This window comes from Pelodiscus sinensis, chromosome 6 (genome assembly GCF_049634645.1).
Source record: "Pelodiscus sinensis isolate JC-2024 chromosome 6, ASM4963464v1, whole genome shotgun sequence".
Classification (NCBI taxonomy): Eukaryota; Metazoa; Chordata; order Testudines; family Trionychidae; genus Pelodiscus; species Pelodiscus sinensis.
In genome coordinates this window covers 59,936,753-59,954,272 of record NC_134716.1, presented here as the reverse complement: position 1 = coordinate 59,954,272, position 17,520 = coordinate 59,936,753, and the positions used below count along the sequence as shown (strand labels likewise).

The 17,520-nt window shown below is 38.8% G+C and overlaps 1 protein-coding gene and 1 long non-coding RNA gene across 7 annotated transcripts in view; one reads left to right on the top strand and one right to left on the bottom strand.

The window, feature by feature from the left end:
* Nucleotides 1-7,288, bottom strand: part of LOC142829883 (uncharacterized) — an 88,587-nt gene extending 81,299 nt beyond the window's left edge. For all 5 annotated transcript variants that reach the window (XR_012904771.1, XR_012904769.1, XR_012904770.1 and 2 more), the window contains exon 1: nucleotides 7,147-7,288. This is a non-coding gene — a long non-coding RNA (uncharacterized LOC142829883). The remainder of the gene's footprint in view (nucleotides 1-7,146) is intronic.
* Nucleotides 1-17,520, top strand: part of KCNN2 (potassium calcium-activated channel subfamily N member 2) — a 192,032-nt gene that overhangs the window by 64,312 nt on the left and 110,200 nt on the right. For both annotated transcript variants that reach the window (XM_075931993.1, XM_075931994.1), the window contains exons 3-5: nucleotides 5,983-6,196; nucleotides 7,346-8,457; nucleotides 9,226-9,321. In XM_075931993.1, the coding sequence (XP_075788108.1) occupies nucleotides 5,983-6,196; nucleotides 7,346-8,457; nucleotides 9,226-9,321 (1,422 nt within the window). The remainder of the gene's footprint in view (nucleotides 1-5,982; nucleotides 6,197-7,345; nucleotides 8,458-9,225; nucleotides 9,322-17,520) is intronic.

Sequence of the window (17,520 nt, the reverse complement as noted above, 5' to 3'; positions counted from 1 at the left end):
GGCTTCTGCCTAGAGCTGGAGAAGGACATACACTCACAGGCGATGTTTAGACTACATCCCTCTTTCGACAGAGGGATGTCAACTAGACACTTCGAAATTGCAAATGAAGAAGGGATTTAAATATCCCGCACTTCATTGGCATAATCGCGTCATGGTGCTCTTTCGAAAAAGCACCATTTCGAAAGTAAAACTGCGGCCCAGACGCGATTCTGTTGAAAACAGCAGGCTTTTTTGAAAGATCCTATACTCAAAAAATGAGGAGTCTAGACCGCGGTTTTACTTTTGAAATGGCACTCTTTCAAAAGAGTGCCATGATGCGATTATGCAAATGAAGCACAGGATATTTAAATCCCCGCTTCATTTGCAATTTCAAAGTGTCTAATTTACATCCCTCTGTCGAAAGAGGGATGTAGTCTAGACACAGCCACAAAGTCCTGCTCTACAGCTATCTACTGACCTCACCATCAAGTTAGTGAAGAATATCAGAAAGGAAAATTATTTCAAAATCTTAATGGTAAATAATTCCAAATTTACAAATTAAAATAAAGGAACATAATGTTTACTGTAAATTTGACTGTTCTATAGGATACTGAGATGGCCTAACACTGCAGCTTTATCACAATAAGGCTAGTTGTCAGCCTTGCAATTTCTTTTATTAGGTTTATTAGGATCAATTCATGGACCACCAACTTCTCAGCAAGCAGTCCTCACTATATATAGAGATCTTCTTGCCCTATTTTGCAACTGATTGGGCAGCCAAACATAAAAAAACAGAAAGGGGGCATTTAAAGGGACCCATGTGGCCAAAAAAAAAAGCAGCAGCCCATCCTGGGCTTTGGTTGCTTGTCAGGCATTGACCGACGGAGGATGTTCGCAAAACACAGCTGTCCAAAAAGGAAGCCAAAAGCCAAATGGAGCATAGCACCCCATCTGCCTACTGGAACTAAGATTAAAATGCTCTTCTGTGGTCAATTATTTCATTCAAGTGAGTTTATTAAGTAAAAAGCAAATGTGAAAGGAAATTTAATAATTGGAGAATGAATAGGACAAAACTGTAAGACTCCTAGACATTTTTAATGGGAATCTGCTATTACAAAACTTTAAAAACATTAGACATTAGAGCAGTGGTGGTGTTTGAGTAATGGCTTACGTGGTAAACAGTGCAAAGCCTTGACCATATATATTTGTGTCTTCTTCTCAACTTCTTTAGGCTCAAAGGCATAAGATATTTCTCACTGACAAGAGGATCAGCCCACCCCCCAAAAAACTTTTATATCGTGACTCAAACATTCCATATCTCTGCAATCTCTGGATTATTCCTTATCGGTAACTCAGTTTCCCAGATCTCTGACATTTACAAATATAGTCATCACCATCTCTACAACTTTGCTTGTGATTGTTGCTGTCTCAACTCCACCTCTGCTGAAATACTCATCCACACCTTCATCTCCTCTCTTCTTGACTACTGTCTCTGTGAGGGCAAGTCCCAGCTTTGCTGATTCCAACACGTGCAGAATGCGCTTTTCCTCACTTGTATGAAACTGCACAACAATGGCTCACATCTTTAAACCACCACCACCGTTCTATTCATTTCAGAATCCAGTTGAAAACTGACCTTGGTTTTAAAACTCTCGTACTACATTACCACATTGATAGTCTTCCTTTGCTCTTCTTTTCGATGTAGCAATGTCTCAGTCTTTTCTTACAGTCTCCCTATTGTGTTAGAGAGCCTTTTCCTCCACAGTTCCTGTCATCTTAATAATTATCTCTCTGCTTCACTGTCACTGTATCCCATTTCAAGTCTCAGTTAAACACATTTTCTCTTCCTTGCCTATGCATCTTATTTTGCCCGCACCCCTCCTTTTTTTCTTCAGAGGTTATATTACATGTTTCTTCCTATTACAACTAATAATGGCTCATGATAATTCTCATAACTACCATGCAAAAAAAGCTAATTTTTCTACCCATTTAAAACACCATGTGAATCCAATTTTAATGCCTAACTGTGCAACCTTTACTTGTTTTGGTAAGCACTGAGTTCTACAAGAAGACCAAATGAAGTTAATGTGACTCACAAATGTAAGGGTCACACAACCTAACTAAAGCACAATACCTGAGGTCTGAAATCTCTAAACCAGTTATAATAAACCTGGAAAAATAATTAATTTGGAGGTTCATAAACTATAGGCATGAGGTCTATCAACATGTTACATAATCTTACTCAGTCACATCTTTAAATAAATCTCAAGGATATTTCAGTTGATTGAGCCAGGGAATTCATTTGTGTCAAGCTATTACTTAGAACTTTAGTGTTGAGTTCTAGTTTTCTTCAGTTTAATTCTTTGTACTCACCCACATATATATCCACCCACTTTAATAGTGAACATGCCTCTTTCCTTTAGTGATTTTTAGAAATTCATGTTTTGAGGAGGACAAAAGTATGCTGCGCATTACCAATGTCAGTCTCTGTGCAATGGCTTAGTCTTTTCAACTTATTTTGTTCCCTCTCCTGATTAACAGAAGCATGCATCCTTTTGTAAATTTGGACCTGTAATCCTTGGACAAGCAAAATTCTTTTAGACGTGAACATGAGTTTTGCATTCATAAAGTCGGTAGGAGTTTGGTCAAAATAGCTATTTATAAAACTTTAGTTAAAGTGCTTTAATACAACAGGAGTCTTTATTTGACTCCTGAAACATCTATGGGAGAAAACAACAATGACAAATAGAAATTTTTACTTTGGTCCTTTAAGCTTGATAGACATTAGCTGTCATGTTAGGCATTTTCCTGATCTAATAAACCCAGCAGTAACTTTTTTTCTGTATCTGGTGGGCTCCACAAGTTATCAGTGGTATAATTTTGCTCTACAGTATTGATCTTGTCCTTACAATTAATGGCTGTTAGAGTAGCCAGCTGGAAAACAGGATGTTTTTCTAAATATACTAGCAAACTAAAATAAATCTCTCCCTATAACATGGCATCTTTGGAATAGCCACATAGTTACCTAACACGGGCTTAATAAGGAAGTAAAATTATTTTCTAATATAATGAAGTAAATCTCTAATAATTATTCTGGATGGTGCCTTTCATTACACCTTGGCACGTGCCCTTTAGCAATTTTGAATTATGACATACTAGTGACCTTCTGATACACCAGCAAGTCAATTAGCATCTTTTGCCTGAAATATTAAATTTCTATTAAGCTCATCCATTCTTATACAACATTTCAAAAATGCTTATTATTAGAGATCAGATTGATTTAAATAGTGTGCCTTTTTACTCTTGCTGTTTTGCATCTTAGAGAGAGAAAGGTCTATTTTCCCTAATTTTTAAAAAAGTAAGTTCTCACTAATTTTTAATTTTAGATCTTTAAAATTTGGGAAGTAAAAATAATCCCTATATAATTGAAACAAATGAAAATGTGCAGCTAATTATATATGTGTTGTGTGTATTAGTATGCCCTCTTGTGTTAAATAGGGAAATATTCAGTTGTTTATTGTCTTTAAAAAAGATCAAGCAAGCACATAAGATACTCCAAAAGCTAGTAAAAACAGAGTGCTTGACCTAATTTTAAGGACAGACACAATCTGTCAACAATAAATACAATAAAAATGGGATTTGCAGCTGTTCATATATTAAATAATAGAATAAAATATAATTTTCCCTTACAAAACACAGAAAGTTGTACATATTCATGTTCTAATGGTAAAAAAAATCTTTTTTCTGATTTTATAACTTTATTCACAATTAAAACTTCATTATCAGATTAGATGAAAACAAAGAAAATGTGAAGCTTTAGTTGCATAGAAGATTAACTCATGAGAAACTGACATGATATGAAGTTTTCAGACTAAAGAACAAATGTGGGCAGGAAGGTTAAGGAAGAAAAAGTACATTCAACTAAGATTAAGACCATGATATGAATAGACAAAAAAGTGAGGCAAAGTTTAACTTATGTGCATTCTTTAATTCATCTTTGATGCAGCAAATCTCTTTGTACTCAGTTGTATATAGAATTTCCATGCACAGATAGATTTATGGATATAGTCCCTGAGGTGTGACACTGTGTTTTAATCTAAATGTTGCCATAGTTGACCCTTCAATATGTAGAAAAAACAGAATGCTTTGAGGTACAATAAATGGAAAAATTCTGGATTTTATACTGTCTATTTGTAATACTGTTTACTTAAAATGTTTGTTTCTTCTTAAGAGTAAAACAATTCCTTTTACTCAAATATGTGAGAATGGACCCAGTGGATTTTATACAGTTTAAGTACATATTAAAAAAGTTTGAAGGTGCAGAATGAAGTAGTAGAATATTGAGAGTTCATCTTTCCTTCAAATATGTATGAAGGGACTTAATTCAAATCAGGATTATTAACTGAACAGATTGACATTATGAGCAATTATGATACTGTATGTCATACAAATCCATATTTACAGAAACTTATATTATAATCATGTATAAGCATACTAATTTGTGGGTCATTGCAATATTCCTGTGACTGGCTTTTTGGAACAGTAATGTTTTATTACATCAGTGAAACTGCAACATCTGTGTCCTAAACGCAATATATCACAATATAGTTGAGAATAAAGTTATTGGTCTGTTGTAAATTTGCATTTCCCAAATTAAATAGGTTAGCTATTCAAATACTTCAACCATTCATCTCCCCCTCCAACTCATCCCAGTAAAAGTACCCAAGACAGATTCAATCCATTAAAGCAAAATGTCATTGGGAATCTAATTATTTTGTGAGATAGAAACACCTACTGTGAAAAAAAACACCTACTGTGAAAAAAACCCAGATACATCAACCTATTATTATCAACAATTATTTTTCCTGTATTTCTATAATTTACAAATGCTTGAACTGACATTTCCCCTAAACTTTTAGGGGGGAAATGAAGATTTCTTGAGACTTTGATCCCTTAAAGTCAGGCCATCCAAATGAAATTTAACAGTTGAATTTCTGGTTCTTGGAAGCCAGCTATATAATGGAAATGCTGATGCAGCCTTAACTATAGCAGCTATAATAAATGAATCACTTACCATTTTCACGATTCTTTCCTCTCTCTAAGTAAATGCAAAATAGAGACTTTATCTGGCTCAGACATTAAAATGTCTAAGGGAACTGCTAAAATGAATTATTCACTTGAAGTCACTGGGGAAAAGAAGGCAAAATGGTAGTAGATGGCCAACATTAGAGTTATTGCAGAATAGAATTTCAGGAAATTGGATCCAGGTCAGAAATGCAATTACTTAATGAAAGTGATCCTGTTTCACAGTAAAGTCTCCATCGTGTAAATCTTTTGTTGGACTATTGTTGGCAGATTTAAAAAAAACAAAACCAAAAAACCAAAAACCCACACATGACTCTTTACTGACTTCTCTCAGGTTTTCCAATGCAAAATTTAAAAAGTTCATATTACAAAATCCTTAATTTTTTTTAATTGTTGGGTTTGGAAAAATGTTTGGAATTTTGTTAAAAAAACCTATTTTCTAGCATTCCTGTATTTTTAGTAGCAAAATCCATTTACAGATTTGCCAGTTCCTCTGTGTCTCCTCTTTCTTTTCCCCACTCCCCTGCTTTCTAAGGAGTATATTTGATTTAATCCTCATAGAGATAATCCTTTTGCTAGTAGGCCATGGATTTCACATGAATTACATATTTATTGAATTAGTGCAGTTTGGGGGCCCAATTCTGTAAACCTTTATGCACGTGAATGGGACTGCGCATGGAATTATTTGCCTGAACCCTAGGCCAAAATCCTAGTCCTACAGACATCAGTGGAAATATTGTCAGTGTCCTCAGTGAGGTCAGAAAATTTCACCCTTACTGTCTCTGCATACACATCAACGCACATTTGGCATCACCTTTCTTGAAATAGCTTGCGTCTGCTCTCTCACATTTATACCTATTCTCAAATCACAGGTAGGGAGACAGAAGCACGGAGTCATGCTACATGCTTGTCTTTCAGATCTTCAGGGAACCTCCTGCAAGGGCCAGCCCGTGCGGAAGAAAGAGGAAGACGAGGGGCGGGAGGACTCGGACGCGCCTTTCCTTCAGGCTGCTGGGGATCGCTGGACAGCTCCCCGAGACCGCCCCACCTACTGCCACCTCTGCGGAGCAGCTGAAGACGGGGACTGGAAGACGCGGGGCGCGGGGCCCGATGTTTCGGAAAAAGCGTAAATGTGAGCGAATCCGCCAGTCTACACCGAGGCGGGCATTGCTAGGGCCGGGGAAACCCCCGCCTCCAGCCAGGCTTTCCCCGTTCAGTGCTCTGGGACTTGCATGCCAGCGCCTCCACTGCATAGCGGGACTGCAAATCCTTTAAGCATTTCAGGAGAAGGGTCGGGAGGGAGAGAGTGAGAGGGATTTCTCTCCCTATGGCTAATTGAACAGGTGCAATCCAAGGTCCCCGTTAGAAACCACCACACGTCCTGGCTCAACAATTCACTTCGCCTTCAGTGCAAAGCTTTTCGCGGTGCCGCCAGATCAGAACATACACACACAGGCAGGAAGGAGCACGATCGCCGTCCCTATCACGGTCATTCCGGGATTTCCTATTATTCTGACTCAAATCGAGCAATGCCTTGAGAACGCCTCCCAAAATAATTACTAGGCACAGGGAAATTCCTATATGCAGCCCTTTCCCCATGAAATCAAATAAAATACAGCTGGTATTGCTCTGGAACCACATTGGTATTCTACTGAGATTGGTCCTGTCACCTGTCACACTATTCCTACAACAGCTGCACGTTTTGTTACCAAGGTATTATAAAAACACATTTCCCCCAGTTTTGGATACAAATTGGGTGGAATGGGGAATAATCTGCAAATTAATGCAGACAGCAAACCCTAACAGCACAGACTTCTGACCCTAACAGATAGCATCCGTAGGGCCAAAGGTATTATAACAGGATTCCAGATGAAATTTAACCATGCCACTTTGCTAGTCAGGGTGGTTTAAATGCGCTGCACATTAACAGCAAGTCATTTAGGGCTTTGCAAAGGGATTGAGACCCCCACCGTGGAAGGCTCTAGGGGGACAGAATAGCACTGGGAATGGTGATTGTGGTTATTAATGGTGCCGTTATTGCTTCGGCAAGTGCCCCGAGGGAGAAGGCGGATGGACCCTTACCTGCCTGAGCAGCCCTTGCAGCTCTCCGCGCCCCGCCCGGGCTGCGATTCAACTTGCACTGCAGGGAAGGTGGAATTCCCCGGGCAGGGGCGGGGCAGCGCTCGCGCTAGCTGGCAGCGACAGCTGCTCCCGGGATTCTCCCCGCGCCCCCTCCCCTCCCGCACTCCTCGCCTCACGCCGCAGCTTTCCCGTCCTCCAGGTGACGTCATGCCCGTTGTTTTGGTTCGCCCGACCAATCGCACTCGCCGGCTGGATTCTACGGGCGCCGGGATGGGCCCTTCGTGGCGGCGGCAGGACTCGCCGCTGCCGACCATAACGCATTGCGCAGGGTGCACCACCGCCTGGTCCTCCTGCAGCTTTAACAGCTCTGACATGGAAACGCCGCTGCAGTTCCAGCCGGGCTTCTGCTCGGAGCAGCAGCAGCAGCGCCCGCACCTGCATTGCCAGCCGCCGCCGCCGCCGGGCCAGGACAAGCAGAGCCTGCTCCAGCAGCACAGCCCATGCCTCCAGTGCAACAACTGCACCTACCCCGGGGCCGCGGCGGGGGATAACCTGCCCCTGCTGCTCCGCACTTCCTCGCCCCTGTCGGGCGCTTTCAGGACCCACTCCTCGCCGCTCTCCTCCTCCGCCGCCTCGTCCAGGCAGGGCAGCCAGCTGAACGTGAGCGAGCTGACCCCCTCCAGCCATGCCGGTTCGTCCAGGCAGCTCCCCCACCACCAGTACCACCACAGCCACCACCACCACCACCACCCCCAGTACCACCAGTGCCATAGCCTGCAGCAGCAGCAGGCAGCCAGCCCCAGCAGCAGTGTCAGCAGCGGCAGCACCCACCACCATCACCACCACCAGCCCCACCAGCGCCGGGAGAGCAACCCCTTCACCGAAATAGCCATGAGCAGCTGCAGGTACAACGGCGGCGTCATGCGACCGCTCAGCCACCTGAGCTCGTCCCGCAGGAATCTGCAGGAACTGGACTCCGAGTCCCAGCCGCTGCAGCCGCCGCTCTCCAGCCCCGCCGCCGCCGCCGCCTCAGCCCCCGAGATCGTGGTGTCCAAGCCGGAGCACAACAACTCCAACAACCTGGCGCTGCACGGCCCCGGCCCCGGGGGCAGCGCGGGGGGCAGCAGCCAGAACAACAGCGGCAGCAAGTCCAGCAAGAAGAAGAACCAGAACATCGGGTACAAGCTGGGGCACCGCCGGGCGCTCTTCGAGAAGCGCAAGCGGCTCAGCGACTACGCGCTCATCTTCGGCATGTTCGGCATCGTGGTGATGGTCATCGAGACCGAGCTGTCCTGGGGCGCCTACACCAAGGTACCCGCCCCTCCCCGCTCGCCTCCCTTCCAACGCGCCCCTCTTGCTCCTGCCGCGGCTGGTGCACCAGCGTCCTTGCCCGCCCCTCCCGCCATCTGCCTTTCGCGCCCTCTCCTAGGTCCCCGCCAGGTGCGCGGTGTGTCCTGCCTGCCTTCCCCTGCGGAGAACAGCCCCCCGCGCTGCATGCCCTGCAGATACTGTACTTTCGACATTAATTGCGCCTGGCGGCCAGTCCCACCTACCACTGTCACCAGTGTACGTTAGGCTCTGCTCCTTTCCTAAATGCCCTCCAAACCCGGGAGGGAAAGATTGAGAAGGACAGAGGAGGAGGAGGAGGGAGAGAAGGGATTTCAGAACAACTTGAACAGAAAATTGCACTTTAAAATCAGCAGCTTAAGTCGCCATGATCAACTCTTCATTCTGCCAACCAGGGTCAGACTCTTTGGATATACTTAAAGCCATAGACTCCAGAGAAACTGGGGGCTGGAGTTCTCCATCCTTTTGGCAGTCCCTTAAGTTAGCTGGTTTTCCATTGCTGGCTGCCCCACCAGTACTGGACCTGCTGCTAAAACAATGACAATGTAGCATTTTTTTTTTAATTTAGGGCACCTATTCTTTATCCTTAAAAGAGATCAATCAAGACAGTTATCCTGGTATTTGTTATGGAAGATAGATTTTGCCCCATCACAGTTCAGAAGGGTGAAGGACAAAAAATCTTAATAAAGGTGTATATCTTTTCATGGACACTCAAATATTTTTCTGTTGCAGGAGTCGCTGTATTCATTAGCTCTAAAATGCCTTATTAGCCTCTCCACGATTATTCTGCTTGGTCTTATTATTGTATACCACGCAAGGGAAATTCAGGTAATGTTTCACTTTATAAACTACCAAACTTTTAAACTATTGGTAATGAAAAGTCTCAGTTTTTAAAAAGAATTCTCTCATGAGTAATTACTTTTTTCTGGTATTTCAGAAGAAGTTCACTTTGTTTCTACTGAAATTTACCTGCCAAATAGATTTAGTATCTTAAAGAGATTAAATAGAATGTTAATATTCTTAGTAGACATTATATACAAATGTCTTTAATATGCTGTATAATCACTTACTCTGAATAGAGTGGTCGGTGTATATTCGTTTTATGATGCAAGAGGAACTTTTTAGCCCAGAATTTAGAGCTATGTTATGCGGATCCATATTTTTCATTATTTCACATTGGATCACTGTTTTCATTAGATCACATAATTATTTGTAGGGAAACTTCAGTCACCTCTAGATAAGAAGACCTTCACCATACTGTACTAAGCACCTAAAATAAGACTGTATCTGGAAGACAATAAAAGCAGCCATAGAATCTTTAACCTGTAAACAGATTTTTTAATGCCGTGGAAATTGTAGGCATTTAGTAAAGAAACATGAGAAAAATGTAATGGTCAACTAAGGATTGCCTTCATTAGTGTTTAAAATGTAGTTTTTCAGCAATTGTAGATTTCCTTCTCTATATAAACTAAATTTTTAATTGGGATTTTGCTCAACTAAGTTGTGAAAGATTGAAATTATCATCAAATAGAGTAATATCTCTGTTAATTTTTTCTTTGGAGCTTTATTTCTAGATACATGTAATGTTATTTTTCTTTCCTACTGCGGAAAACTTGTGGAGTAAGCACAAAGAAACTTTTTAATATTGTATTAATTAACAAACAGCAAAGGTGGAACACTTATGGAGGAACTATAATATACTTGTTGTTGCAATTGTATTAGTCCCAGGATATTAGAGAGACAAGGTCAATGGACCACTACTGTTGGTGTAAAAGACGAGCTTTTGAGCTACAATAAAGTTGGCCCAATAAACTATATGACCTCACCCACTGTGTCATGTTGTACTATAATTGTTAAATAAGAGTAAGTATAGGCTTCTACCTGCTAAAGTTAGAGTAAAAGAATACAGTTTTATCTAGGACCATTTGGAAATAAGACTCTGATCCTGCAGTACGTATACATGCAAAACTCCCATTTCTGAACTGGGCTCTTGTTTCTTCGCACTAAGATCATGAGCTAGGAAATCTGTTAATTCTTCTTGACCAGTTGCTGAGAAAGTTAATATAAATTATTGGAGGACTTACAAAGAACAGAAAAACATATAGAATCATAGAATATTAAAAAATAGAAGGAACATCGAGAAGTCATCAGGTCCAGTCCTTTCACTCATGGAAGGACCAAGTATCACCTTGACCATCCTTGTTAGGTGTTTGTCTAACCTATTCTTAAAAATCTTCAGTGATGGAGATTCCACAACATCCCTAGGCAATTTATTCCAGTGTTGAACCACCTTGACAGTTAGGAAGATTTTCCTGCTGATCACCTACGTTAATATTTCTGTAATGCAGTTTCCCCCAGTGCTTCTCATAATGAAAATTGTAGAAGTGTAGTGTGTTTAAAAAAAAAAAATTTACTTCAAACAGCCTTTCAAGATATTTCAGTTGCTGGATGCAATTCTGTTAAGAAACTTTACCCAGGAAATTTAAAAGAAATTCTATATATGCATCACTTTGGTAATTTTATTTGATTATCCAAACTACAATAAAACAAAAATAAAAAGTACTCTAACAGTTGTTCATTAAGTAATTCCCATGGCATAGTTTAGATTATTGGCCTCCTTCCAAAAAAACTCCCTCACATTTCTAATCAAAATAAATCATAATAAGAAAATCCCAAAGATTTCTGAAGTTTGGAGAAGTTAATGTTTTGTAGAGAAATATGCCTACAATTGTATTGATAAGTGGATTCTATAAGGTAAATTAGATTTACCTTTTGTCCTTTAAATTTCTGCAAATAATAATTGCTAAAGCTGATATTAAAACTAGAGCCCGTGTGTCTTTCTGTATGTGTTTTCTCCCATTATTAACAAAAGATCAAATAATTAAGGACTTCTGTTTTTCAGCTAATATGTATGAAATCAAAGATGTATAGTAAGGTTACCAATAGTCCCTTATTACAAGGGGTGTCCTTTTTTTAAAAAAATCTCTACACAACAAGATTGGGAGTTGCTAGGTGCTGCAAAAAGCAGCAAGAAATATTCCTGGTGAGTGTAGTAATAGTATCAGGAGGAGGGAGAAAAGAGTTAATAGTTTAACACTGCCTGACAAATTTAAAACTAAAAACATACTTTGTTGCAAAATAGTGTTACGGTTTCCTTTCATCAGGAAGGTATTATAGGCTGCCAAGAGTTATTGTAAGATTCTGCATAAAGTGTAGATCTACAGGGCTCAGTTTATTCAGCTAGACAATGAAAATTATCTCTTTTCATGGCCATGGAAAGGGAACTGTACTACCTTTAAGCCGACAACAAAATCCTCTTGATTTAGAGGTAACCTACTTACAACTTTTTATTCACTTCTCTGTAAAAAAAAAAAAAAAAAAAAACCACACACACAAAGCAACATAATAGGCCGTTAAAATAGTCTTAATACAATAAACACATTTTAAATATTTTGGCTTGGAACAGCAGTTGTTAAATCTTCAGGTTACTTTTCCTTGAAAAATATTGCATAATCCTACTAACAGTAGATTTAAAGATCTGTTTTTTAGCCATCCGTTTTCTGAAGGAACATCTATAGTGCCAAATTCTTAACTCCTGTTATCTTCAATGAGTTTATCCTGAGTGAGGACTATAGGATTATGTCCTTGGAGATGTGGCATATTGACAATGAGCATTTTATTGTTTTTTTTTCTGGAGGGTTGTTTCAACTCACTGTTTGTTGCTAAATAATGTTTGTTTAGGCATTTCTTCATCTGAGAAGTTTTGAAACTGCTTTTCAGTACAGTGCAAATTTATAGGAACTTGCTGATATAGCAAACAATATTCTGGGGATTGGAAGAATATCTATGTTCTCTGTTTATAGTATGATATGTTTTACAATTGGAGGCAAGCAATGCTACTTGGAAATAAGAGGTAATTTTGTTCTGGAAAACATATTGCAGAGTATTTTGGAACAAATGAGGAAAGTTTAGAGATTGTTTCCGCTCCCAGAAGTTATTCTTGAAGGCACCTGATGGCCTAAAATACCTACTAACTGGAATAAAAATGTATTCTTGATTTTTTTTTTCAATGCTGTACTTCCTTCAGCGGCTGCTGTGAATAGGAAGTCTGAAAATGTGTGGTGCAGTCCTTCACAATATGGAGGTGACTGTGTGCAACCAATTTAAGTGTCTCTTCTGATGTATTCTGATAGGAGAACTGTCAAATTGGCAATAAAGCCAAATTCTACAGCTTGCCAGTTCAAACCTCACAAGGAACCTATTTTAAGGATATTTGGTAAGCGGGTTTTAATTATGAGCTTCCTTTGCAAGGTTATTTTATGGATGAAATTTTATAATACAGTCTTGGTTGGACTGAGAAATGTTGTATTATTATTTTGTTAGACCAGGTACTCCGTAGTGAGAATGCAGAGGGGTGGAATTTCCTTGTGCCATCAGTTGGTTTGTTTACTTTCAGCACCACAGACAGTTCCATATATTGGAAATTCTCCTGGCAACGCTTGGCTATGAAACTTTACATTAGGAGTGGAGAACCTAAGCACTGGATGTGGCCCATAGCTTGCTTGCATCTCCCTCCTCCCTCAGTATTTGGGAGCCCGTGCTGGTGCTTCAGTCCCCCCGCTTGTTTCTCACTTGTGTGTGGCCCCCACTGATTTTTCTGTGGGACAGTCGCCCCTTTCCCCCCACACTCAAAAAAGGTTCCTCACCCCTGCTTTATGTCTTGGTATTCTAAACTAAAGATATATGTAAATATCATTTATAAAGAATTTTTAGTTTCCATTTCAAAATGGTCCTGAAAATGTAAGGTTTAAATGACATTTATATTGGCTTTTGGTAGTAACTGAATAGAAATTCATGATTGTTGAATGCACATTAAGTCTTGCATTCTAAATCAACTAGCAAAACAAATCCATTTTTATGTTCCAATAAATGTACATACATCAAGGCTTTCTGAATATTAAATTTCTAAATTTTTAGGAAGAGGTTGATGATTGGATGTTTTGCAACTTTTTAAAGTGCTTTTTTTTAAAAACAGATTTTCAGTAATTGCATTAGATTACTAGTAAAACAAGATTTTTATTTTTTATCCTCCCACTGGCTAAAGATGGCTTAATTTCAATTTATCATTACATTTCTAACTGTTATGTTAAGCCTAGCACAAATCAGCAGGTCCAGGACATTTATTCTTAACTTATGTCTATGTGAACAAGGCAAGAACATCAGGAATCCATGGTGTAGATGGCCTTAACTCTGAGTTTTCTTCGTTTATTTGGTTTGTTAAATGGATTGCTATGAACACATTCTGGTTGGGAGATTATGGAATATGTATTATTGTCCCTGTTTTGACAAAAGAAGGCTCATGGGGCTTTTGACCCATGGAAGCTCTGTAAGCCTTCTCGGTTCTTCAAATAAACCATTTTCTGTTTGGAGGAGGACATATGTCTCCATGGGGAAAGCATACTCAGTGTTGTCACTAGACTTCTGACACAGGGTAGCTACTTCCCTGACTGCAAATGTCTGCTAAGGAAATTTTTGAAATAGGTAGGGTGAGAAATAATAAATTTGATTTTTATTGGCCATTGACAAACTAGAGGCCCATTATTCTCAGCCTTATTTGATATTCCACTGAGGAACTGAGAACGGAAACTCTCTGGAGTAGTGATTTACTTTAACAATTATACATAATTTATGGGATAATATTTTGTATATGGTATTTTAGTTTAAATAGAATGTTTACTTTTAAGTTCATATATGAGTGAGTGAGTGAGTGAGTGAATGAAAATAATAATCCTTGAGCGATAGTCCATAGACATTGATCATGACGATTGAGGTAATTTTGAGTTCTCATTCCAATTTCATTTATTTTAAAAGGAAGAAGTTTAAGTAGAGGGTTCTAAATTTTGCTACCTTTGTACATATTGAAAGAAGTGAAACACAATCCCTATGACTTCTGATATGCACTGCATACCACACATCATTTAGCAGTGGTTCTGCACACATAAGAGTCTCTTACATTATTAATATAATGGAATGGTAATATATGGTTTCTCTTTGGGTTGTAGATCTATGCCACAAATTCATTATGTGTTTGCTATTGGTTTACCACAAAATGGGATTGTTGGCATTTCTAGATCTGTCATGCGTGTATAGCATAAGTGTGTGGGGGCAGGAAGACCAATAGAGGCAAAAGCCATCAACAAGAAATTGGGAGAGCTATGAGGGAAAGGAGACAGGAATTTTTATTCAACATTGATTCAGCATAACATAAATGAAAAGCATGTTGACTAAATTTTCTGTAGCACTTTGTTTTTAGAACTAGGGACTTGAGATTTTGGTGGTGACCTTTATAACTCTTTAGTTATAGTGTACGGTTAGGGTTCTTTCTGAGCATTTGATTGAAAATTTCAATGGAAAGGAAATAGCTCAGATTAATTTCATTGTTACTGTCTCATTTGAGGAATGACATAGCTAAACATAAAATAATTCTAGAATGGCAAACATTGCCCTGTCAGGTGCAGTTAGTATGGTGTCAACCATGTCAAGAATTAGGAAATGTAACTGCCATTGAATCACTGTATTTTTTCCATTGCTGAGCAGTTAGATAGTTCAGTGTGTCAGAAATAGAATCTGATTAGTACTGTCAATTTATCACAATTAACTTAAGCAATTAATACAAAATACATTACGTATATTAAAAAATTGCAACTACTTGTGAAATAAAACTAGTCACAATTGCAATTTTAATTATTAAATAATAAGAGTACCAATTTAAATTTATTATAAATATTTGGATGTTTTTCTATATTTTCAATTAAATTAATTTTAATTACAGTACTGAATACAAAGTATACAGTGCGCACTTTGTTGTTGTTTTTGATTAAAGATATTTGCTCTGTAAAATTAACAAAAGAAATAGTATTTTTTTCAGTTTACCTCATACAAATACTGTAATGCAATTTCCAGACAGCAACTACTTATTATTATTTTTACATAACTGTACTCAAAAACAAAACAATGTAAAACTTTAGAGCCTACAAGTTAACAAGAAGTTCTACTTCTTGTTAAGCCAATTGCTAAGACAAACAAGTTTGTTCATATTTATGGGAGATAATGCTACTCGCTTCTTATTTCAATGTCACCTGAAAGTGAGAACATGCATTCCCATGACACTGTTGTAGCTGGTGTTGCAAGATATATGTGCCAGATATGCTAAATATTCATATGCCCCTTCATGCTTTGGCCACCATTCCAGAGGACATGCTTCCATGTTGAATTTAAATTGATAAAATTGTTTAACAGTGTGGTTAAAATTGTGATTAACTGTCGGTTTTCTTCTCCTATTGGTCCTATAATATGCAAATTAATAGGATACATTAAATTGAATTATTAATCATTTTTGCTCAGTCTGCTTTTGGGACTAATTATTTATTAGAAAAATATACAAGATATTTCATATACAATGTATGAGACACTCATCCTATGTATGCCCAGCCTGTTACCAAATAATATTTTATGTAATTTAAACAGCAAAATGTAACATGATTAAAATTTGTTCTTCCAAGAAAGAGAACATACTGTTGTTCTGCTCTACCTTCATGAATTATATTTGATGTTGAAATTAATAATTTGTACAGGGAAAATTTTCACATCAATGCATGAGAAAGTAGACATGTAACTGTGATATCACTGGAGGCGGCGTTGCCTTTTTTTTTTCTCATAGAATTAGTAAAAGTCTACAGGACTTCAGTGAGATTTAAAATAGTGAAGTACAAGCCAAAATCAAATTCCAAAGCCCATTTGAGCTCATGTTCGTTTCCAGAACTCAGTCTATCACTTCCAAGGCCTGTAGGGTCTTTGTGGAGGCATCACTATTTGCCCTGGTTTACACTAGGGAGCTATTTAAAAATAACTCCTCTTATTTCGAAATAACAAGTGGATCGTCCACACTATCAAGCTCATTATTTTGAAATAAGGGGCTGATTGTTTTGAAGTAATAATGCCTGCTTTCTTTGGGGAATAAGCTTATTTCAAAATAGCTATTTCGGAAGTTATTGTTTTGAAATAAGTTAATTTGAAATAATTTCCAGTGTAGACATGCCCTTTGGTTCCTCAGAGAGGGAAGAGGATGTGCCTTAGAGTGCTGTTGATGGACCCTGCAGTCACTGAGCCACATTCAACTCTCATCAACACAAGAAAAGTCATTACAATCCGGAGCCCAACGTTTATGTTGGAGCAATAAATAGAGGAACGCAAAGGTTCTCTTTCTCCCTTCCCTGCATCAGAATATGCAGATTGTACCACACACCAGTAGGAAACATATGTGAAGTTTAATTAAGAAACTTCCACTATTACAATAAACACTAGATCAAATTATTTCAGTGATGCATTCACTTATGTAATGAGTCTTTTCATTTTTTCACATAATTAGAAATAATAAATATTCTCCTAGTTGAACAATGCCTTCATTTATGTCTAAACAACTCTAGTACCTTCAGTGAAGTTTTATGTAGATGTTAACTGGTTAACTGGTAAGCCTCACCCTTAATGGCTGGGGCAGCTTCTATCTGCAGTGGGTGAGGGGGCCACTCCAACGTAGCCATGGTAGGTGTGGGGGAGGTTGCTTCAGCCCCCACGCTTGTTCCTGTTCAATCAGTTAACCAGTTAAACTTAACATTTAATTGGTTAATTAAACAGGAATTTACATCCCTAAAGTGTATCTCATATCTAAATGAGATAAGATATATCTCCTGTTGACTTTATAGAAATTATAGGTTTTTGACGCCTCTAAAAATCATGTAATTGTAAACCATATATAAAAAAGGGACTGAAGTGGGAAGGAACAATATAACCTGGTCTAGGCTTCCAACTAACATTGATTGAAGAGTTCTGAGATCTAATAAATTTATATTCAAGGATGCTTGTTTGCAGTAGTTTCTATCAAACAAATGGACCACTGAACAACCAAATATTACAGAGCATCTAATCTTGTTCATTTAAGGGCACCATTTGAGCTTCTTTCATGTGTGG